Source organism: Hetaerina americana, unplaced genomic scaffold (genome assembly GCF_022747635.1).
Source record: "Hetaerina americana unplaced genomic scaffold, ioHetAmer1.1.p SCAF_3, whole genome shotgun sequence".
Lineage (NCBI taxonomy): Eukaryota > Metazoa > Arthropoda > Insecta > Odonata > Calopterygidae > Hetaerina > Hetaerina americana.
The window spans coordinates 31,994,323-32,003,235 of NW_027286874.1; the positions used below are offsets into that span (position 1 = coordinate 31,994,323).

At 36.6% G+C, this 8,913-nt stretch overlaps 1 protein-coding gene across 1 annotated transcript in view; it reads left to right on the forward strand.

Annotated features, from left to right (window-relative positions):
- LOC139689983 (homeotic protein labial-like) overlaps nt 1-8,376 on the forward strand; it is a 64,109-nt gene extending 55,733 nt beyond the window's left edge. The window contains exons 2-3 of the mRNA XM_071587143.1: nt 4,453-4,554; nt 7,667-8,376. Coding sequence (XP_071443244.1) covers nt 4,453-4,554; nt 7,667-8,376 — 812 coding nt within the window. The remainder of the gene's footprint in view (nt 1-4,452; nt 4,555-7,666) is intronic.
- The last annotated feature ends 537 nt before the right edge of the window (nt 8,377-8,913 follow it).

Here is an 8,913-nt window from a genome sequence, read left to right on the forward strand (position 1 = left end):
ATTCCTCTCATAGTGGTAAGAAGCGTTATTCATTTTTTTAGCCGTATCGCAAGGTCTACCGGAATCATAACCACGTCATTGAATCTTCAAGCATGGAATCAGAATTGCTTTATCTTTAGTCGCTTAAGGGGTTTCTCGAGCCTAAATCTTTTCATTTGAGCTAAAGTATTTGTCTACACTGCCATTGAACAGAATGAAGTTCTTAACTCAGCAAATTTAACTCTTCTCTACTATGGTTTGAATGGAGAAATCCTATGAAATCAAATGAATAAAAGTTAAAAGTATAAAGTTTTTATATTTCATCGATAAAATCAAAGTTGTGTATATTTTTCTTTTGAACGTTACATGATTTTATTGTGATTCCCATTTAAGGTTTACCGGGTCTGGTAGACCTAGAATAGAATAGTGAAGTACATATATCTAGAACCAATCTTGTCAATTCAAAATCTAATACAACCTGTGCTTAATGAACCATGACTCAACGTAAATCCGCATTATTCGTCAACTATTTTTTAATAATAAATGAAGCTTATGCTCCTCGAAAAACTATGTAGGGAAAATGGGAAAACTAATGGTTTTTCCTCTAAAGGATTTTGCACCATCCTCTAAGAAGTTATGCTATGGAAAATAAATCCAACTCTAGATAATCCCTTGGATAAGAAAACTTTGTTTAATTTTGGTGATAATAAAATAAAAATCCTATTGAGTGGGTATAAATATCTACTCAATAATTTTATGACTGAACTATTTCAGATACTTACTGATTCCAACTACAAGAGATTTCATTCACTTCCCACCGCGCAGATCTATATCAATGGACATTTTCAAAGAAGGTCACAAAATTTGGAGAAGCGTTCTCACTCTGTCCCTTCGCACTGTCGGTATAATCAAATTGGCCTGATGTCAAAATGACACCAGAGAGATATTTCTTGAGCTTTCTTTGCTAATTTCTTCTGGTACATTGCAATTATATGAATTAATATTTACCATTTTTACACCATTTAAGTCTGAATTCGAGGTTGAATTATGACTAGATTCCATGCTATTTTGAAGATTGGTCTAAACCTTAGCGAAATATAATGTTAGGACTTAATGCTTAACCTCTGATTGGTGAGATTTCAGCGTGAAAAAAAATGTTTCCATAATTACTGAGATTACCCAGCAGTATAGTATACTCATAGCAACATTGAAAGTATAAAACAGTTGCATCATGTTTTCTCGAGAATCCTTTAAATGATGCCAGACTTATAACCGTTAGCTTCATTTAATACAGTGATTAACAAAAGTTTCTTTAAAGGTATTCTAGAAATTATATTTCCAGCATTTAATCACATATTTCGTAAATGAACTTCCATCATCTTTATCAGGTTAGATGTAAAAATACACTACCTACGTGCGTCTATGTGCTAGCGGGGAAAATGTACTAATAATTTCATGTACTAAAATCTACTTGTCCTAAATATTTATGAATTAGGCATATATCTGTTCCCTGATCATGGCTCTAGAGCCTTATAGGTAAGCGCATTTCATGCGCATGGTCATAAAAAAAATTGTAACCTCTTTTTTAGAAAATTAAACACAAGATTCCCGAAGTGTGTGATACAAACAAACAGAGTGAGCGACGACGAAATTAGGAATTTCACTTCTTACTGAGTTCATATTGGGCTAAAAAATACGTTCAAAAAAGTTCAAACCTTTCCTAATTCTGTCGCAGTTTCAAGTTGAATTAATTGAAAAACTAACGATCCGTTATATCAGATTTATTTTGAATTTCCATTTTTTCATCAGTATTTATGAGTGTGAATAAAAATCTATCTAATAATTTGATGAAATTCCAGGGTGTGAAATGGATCAAAACGTTTCAATTAAATGGCATAGGGAAGCATAATTACTTACAAAAATATCATTTCTACGGTAAATATATTTATCCGACACCACTGATCAAAATGGATCTGATTATCAAAATCATTTCATTGAATTTGTATTTATAATTTCTTTGATGGGAACTTTGGGATGACTATGATATTTTAAATGTTAACGAAACAAAATTACGTTATGTTTGCCCTCAGGCGGATTGCTTACCCGAATTTTTTTTAACTTCTTATTTATGGCAAATTTAAAATGGTACTCCAAATTCCGATCTCCCTACTTGTAATGAATTACCTTAACTCACTGTCCTAACTGAAATATATTATTCTTACCTGGAGTACTTATCAAGGGAATATTATTCAATATTAAATTCTTAGTAGAAAAATATGTATGGTGTATATATGGATCATCACAACGAACCCAAAATTAGCACTTTTTCTGCTTTATAGTCCGGAGGTTATTTTGTTCAGCTTTGGCTCTTTCCATCTCCTCTTCCTTCTCCCACTCCGAGCACTCCCCCCTTTCCTCTCGACTCCCCATCTTTTCCTCGGGGCCGGCGGAGTTGGACGCAACTCTCTCCCGCAGGACGTTGCCAATTAAGTTCGCGTGCCCACCCCCTGTCCACACGCCTCCCTCCTCCCTTATATTGATATCCCTCGGGTTGCGATGGCCTTCCCTAAATGAAGCTCCGAGGAAGACGGATCGGGATGAATCTGTTTTTTCACCTCGTGTGACGCCATCCATCTTCCGAAGAAGGAAGCTCTGTGGGATGAGTTGAGAGTGTGTGTGTGTGCATTGTCGTGCTTCTCTGCTGGAGTGGATGGGGGAATGGGGTGGGAGGAGGAAGCTGATGGGTGTTTAAATAAGGTAGATTTGAGAGGGAGTGGTGGCGTAGGACACGGTCTCTGATACGTTCTACGCTCCGAAATGCCTTCTCCCCTTGATTAAAGATAGGAAGAATGCGAAAACCTACTTTGGGCCAGCACAAGATACCTAATGCTATTATAAAATTCAGTATGATGAAGTCTATGGAGATTATCACACCTCACTACAGTGTAAAGGAAACTTGCAAAAGTTCTATGATAATAGGAAAATTTGAGCTATTAAATAATAAACTCATGTGTATTTTTAAATACATGAATGGAAATTTGCGTCCCGTATTCATCCCCATTACATGTGGCGAATAAATGATTGAGCATACTTACAAATAACAGTATCAAATTTCTGAGCTCTCTGTAAAACCGAGAATATCTCTGTAATACATTTACCTAGTTAATAGTAATTGACAGATTGTGGACCAATAACTTGTTGTTTATTGCACCAACAACGAATATAATTTATTCTGCAGATCGTGTAATCTTCGAAATAGAATAATGGAGTAATGCAACAGAAATTACCCAGAAAATCTATTGAAATCAAAAATATAATAGCATTTTTTCAGTAATTAAAATCGCTATCCATAAACTATAGGTCGCATCCAATATTGTAATATGATATCGTTTACTGAAATTTCCTTGTGCCCTATCGGAAACGAACACTGTTATATTAAACTTAGGAAGTTAGTTTGGGAAGAAAAAATGCATATTTTATTGACTATCATTTTGACTAAGCTAAGGGATTTTAACTAAAATAATACCGAAAAAATGTAATGTTTAGTAAAATAACATAATAAAACTATTGTTCATTTTAGTAAAATGATCTATGTAAGGACGGTTAAGTCCACATATAATATCTTGAAAGAAGAAAAGTAAGACAACCGTAAAATAGCATTTTTAATACGGTCAATTGGGTTCAATATCGCCAAAGGGATCTTTTAGTTGGAGATGTATGCTTTATTATTGCTTTTTCGGTATACAAATGAAAGATCAATGGTAATAACGATTATCCTTGCTTGACCACGTGCGTCCTGATTTGTCAGCACCCTGCATATACCTCCTAGAGGGGATTCTCAGCCAATGGTATGTTGATTATTAAGATGGGATAAAAGCTTCAAAATAATGGAAGCGTGGCTGGGGTATTACTAAGCTTTGATTTCACTCGGAGGTTGCTGGTGAAAATGGGCCAAAACCGACCAGCAGATGGCCGTGTTTGTTATGAGGAAGTGTTGCACGAGGCACGGGACCTGAAATAGTTGGTAATCTTACATATCCTTTCTCCCATTACTCACAAAAGTAAAAATAATGCCTCCGACGTCTGCAGCTATGATGGATGGCTTGGGTCGTATAAGGTATATTCATTACATAAAGATACGACTATTTTAATTCGAGATCGATACTATAATAATGCTAGTTCATCTAACTGCCATATTACTGGTCTAGAATGTGAGATATGTGAGTTGGAGAATAATATTTAGTGCAATACGAATGGATGCCCTGTACATGGGAAACAAAGGCCAAGGGTTTTTATGTTGTTGAAATTGATAAAATACTTTCGAGTTCACAGTAGTGCAAACGGCAGCCAGGGTGTAAAGGGTCTCGCACACTATATTCTGAATATGAGGGTTAAGATGTAAGGAAATTCGAGTGTCTCCTGTATTTTTCTGGAATCATATGAATATTGACATTTGAAAATGTTAAATTGCAGTTTGTCTTCCACTAGATGATGACGACATTGAGAGAGCCCAGAAGGAAACGGCGATTTGTGCGATACTCATGTACATGGACCAGGAAGGCGGTATGGATTTTGGTATGAAATTTCGAACGAATGACTGAAACAGTGTAGGCACGATTCCGGGAAAAGTAGATCAAATGAGAGAAAAGACATACAAATGACGACAGAATGGTTTTTGGGAGTAGATGGAATATTTTGTAATGGTTAGTTCATGAAATAATGTGGATTTGGTGTACCTGCGATAAACACGTAAAGTATTGCGCCGCTAAAGGTGACCACTTGATGTGAATGATGATTGCACTGTAGTTCCATTGAGCAACTAAAGTCAAGAGAACCATTAAATCCTTAACCCAATGAGTCCCTCAGGTTTACCAATACAACTTAAAACTATATTTTATTCCCTGTGTAGTAAGGTTTGCTATTACTATTACGCGAAGTCATTAATTACGAGAAAATCAACTTTTTGTTTTGATTTTGTGATTGAACTTGTAGTTTGGATTGTTGTACCTTTTCTATAGTACTGTTACCTCACATGTTACGTTACGTTGAGGCCTGAAGGGCGCGCTGAAATTTTAGGCTATTGATCATTTATATCTTCGTCGATATTTCTGGTTAAAATAAAGGGATTTATTTGGAAATTCATTAGCGAATAAGGAAATATGCCTCCATATAAAACGGCTATTTCTTCCTCTACTTTATTTTCACTCAGTCGATAAATGATTGAAAATTTCTGTTTCCCCAGCTTCCTGCCGAAATACATTTTCAGGCCCACACAAATACTTTTCTTCTCAATTTTTGATGAATATAGTAAAAGTCATACCTATGATAATATTTGCCAGAGAAAAAGGATGAAATTATTATATCTTGGCTAATGAATAAATCCCGGAAATACCCCAAAGTTCTTTCAAGACTCTGATAATGATGGCCGTGCCATGGAAACGTCAAAACTACATATGTCCTTTCTTTATGTTTCTGTGTTTTAAAACTCTTAACCAATGTTTATATATATATATATATATATATATATATATATATATATATATATATATATATATATATATATACATACATTCAAACACTAAATCTCCCCATATGGCGAAAAATATTCATTCACATGGAAATAGATTTATCTATTTCCATGTGAATTTATATATGTATATTTGTGTATATATATAATACCCACGAGGTCTGTTCAAAAAATATCGTGAATTTTGAATTTTCGCGGGTTACGTATATTTGATTTACGATTTTTTTGTGGCGTTATGTTGGTACTTATGTCTCTCACTCATGCCGAAAATTTCGGCCATTTTCAATGTTCATTTAATTGTTGACAGCTGTTTTGCTTGGACGTGTTTTGAGCCGTCATCGATTTTTGCTTGCTCAAAAAAACTATAGTTGAAGGCTGAATGACCTATTAAGGTGACGTAAGAGTGATTTTATGCTAGGAGCCCTTCACTAATTTTCATCGGTCGGCATTTTTAAATCTTTGGAATACAATGTTTTACAACCATCGCTTTTTGTGTGCCGTTCACCACTACATAAGCATTTCAACAGTTAAATTCTTAAACTCTACCCATTATTGTTGTATCAATAAGACATCGGGTAGTTTCCGAAGCATTTATACAAGACTAAATGCTAATTTGAAGTTGCGAAGAGTGGATTGCATGAGATTTCTTATTTTCGGCTGGCCTTTCAAATGTTTTTTCCGGTGCTTTATCCATGAGTGAAAGTTTACCAAAATAAGTATGTTATTCATTTTGAAGGAACTTTTATCAGTTCTGTTGATTTTACCTTTTTATAACTCTTCCTTACTTAGCTTTTCCATTTGCTTAGGATATAGTTGTCAATAGCTAGTCAGATTAATGCCAGGATAAGTTTAAGAATTATTGGAGGCAACGTGACGCATTTTCGATATGCGAACTAGCAACTTGCTTATTATATGATACCCAATTTTTAGTCTTCCTTTAGTGAAAATATGTCCAACCTTTTGGGCACGATAGTGTGTATCGAAGTTCGTTATCCAGTGAAAATGGCTTTTGGGCAATTAAGTCTTATATTTTCATCTGTGTTATCATTTGTTTGTTTATAACATATTTGTGTTGTATTTTGTTTCCAATAAATCTAAAACTTCATATAAATAATTATATTAATACAGCAATAATGGTTTTCATAGTTCTGTATTTACGATAAATATCACTTTCAAAATTACATTTGGCTATAACTCGGTTCTTTGATATTTCGGGATTCACATTAGCTGATAGCCATTAATATCTTCCCTTCCGTGAATATTCTTCCATTGAGTTAAAATATCGTCCAACCTGCGAGTGCCTTCTAGTACATCCGGTTTGATTTTTAAAATTGCGATTTAGTGTTTCAAATCGGTATCTATAACACTGAGCGATTATCATTACTTTTTTCGCATTACTTTATTGACTGCCACCATTTCATACAATGCATGAGAAACTCAGGGAAATTTATGCTTATTAGCACAGTTAATTGGAAATCGTAGCGGGTTCCATGAAATGTTATAATAATATATGCAGATCCGCTTGTCAATTTTAGTTAAAAGACCTTCAGTTAAAAAAATTCACCATTTAACCTCGGGATTGTAAACATCTTACATCTAAACGTGATAATAAAATTTCAACCTCATTCATTTTGAATGTCCAGTGTTCACCGAATACCTTAATTTCCAATGAGAAGGAAAGACAATCTGTGTTGAGATAATCCGATGAGGCTTTACTCTAAAAATCTTATTACGAACATCATTCATCTCAAAAATCTCTTTTGTTCGTAAATTTGCTTGTAATAAAATCATGTATTGAGGTTAGATTATCATTGGATAACATTAATTTAGTATCTTATTTTATCAAATGGTCTTTTTTTTCTTCACCCTGTAGTAAATACCTATTAACACCGGAAAAATAATGAGAATGATGAACTTGAAAACTTAATGGTCGATAGTTAGAGAAGCATCTTGACTTTTGATTGTAGGCGTTGCAAAGAGAGTTGATGAACGTTCACTCATTCTTATTATAATAGAACATCCCCCATATTTCACGGATACGCCTCATTATTTAAAAATATACATATCAGAGTATGTTTTTTAAATGTAACACCATTTATCAAATAAACTGAAACTAGTATTCCAAGTTTCACAATCAAATTTTCAATCGTTTTTTTTCAGCTCCTAAGCCGGCTGTAGTTGATTACGGCTATGGAACCGGAAGCGGCGGAACATTGGGTCAACCTCCGTCGAGCAACGGGAGCTCCGGGATGGTCATCGCCGGCGGCGGTATGGGTCCCCTCGGCGGAGCCGGGCCCACGTGCACCACTGGAAACGGCCTCGGGAGCTCGGGGGGAGGGAACGCGGTGACTGGGAGTGGCAGCATGTGCGGAGGCGGCGTCCTGGGGGCAGCAGGACTGCCACCGGGCGCGGGCCGCACCAACTTCACAAACAAGCAGCTCACCGAGCTTGAGAAAGAGTTCCACTTTAACAAGTACCTAACGCGGGCGAGGAGGATAGAAATAGCCTCCGCCCTGCAACTGAACGAGACTCAAGTGAAAATCTGGTTCCAGAACAGGAGGATGAAGCAGAAGAAACGCATGAAGGAGGGTTTGATACCACCGGAACCACCTCTATCCGGCCCCGGGACGCTGCCAGCCCTTTCTCCCACGTCCATAACATCCTCCTCCACAGCGGGAGGGGGTGGGGGAGGAGGCAGCGTGAGCGGCGCGAGCAGCACGAGCAGTTCCCCGGCAGGGTGTGGGGGCCGACACGTGGAGGGCAGCCGAGGGGTGGAGTTGGAGGCGGGATTTGCGGAGACGGCGGATGGGAGTATGCAGTCCACGGGGGGGAATGATGTAAGGGGCTCGCCGAGAATGGGGCAGACGTGACCTATGCGGAGGAAAGATTATCGTCCAGCATGAATGGACGCCAATTTTCCCATCAGTCGATGAGATGCTTTATTCAAGCAAATTTAAGTGAGTGAAGCGTGTACTATTAATTCGTCTTTCCTCACGCCAGGATTAATATAGTGTTTATCGTTATCTACGATGATATTTGTGTGTGTGTGAACCAAGTGTTCCTAGATGATCTCTGGTCTAGATTCCGAAATAGAATCACCCCATGGATGATCTCTTTGAATAATATACATTTTCAGTTTAGTTTGAGTAAAATATTTAGTAGTGCATCTCAGGAGTATTTGCCGCTTTGTCAATTTTAGTATGAAAATTCATTGGTGCAAAAAATGTAAGCCAAAAATCTACGACGTTAAATATGGCATTTGTTTTTCTTCGCCTTACCATACTACATTGACGATGTTGGAAATACAAGACTTGTAGACTGTATTATTAATCTCAGGGAATTCTCAGTGAATAAATAAACAAATGAGATCTTTGATCTTTAGACAAGCATCAATACCTAAAGTGACT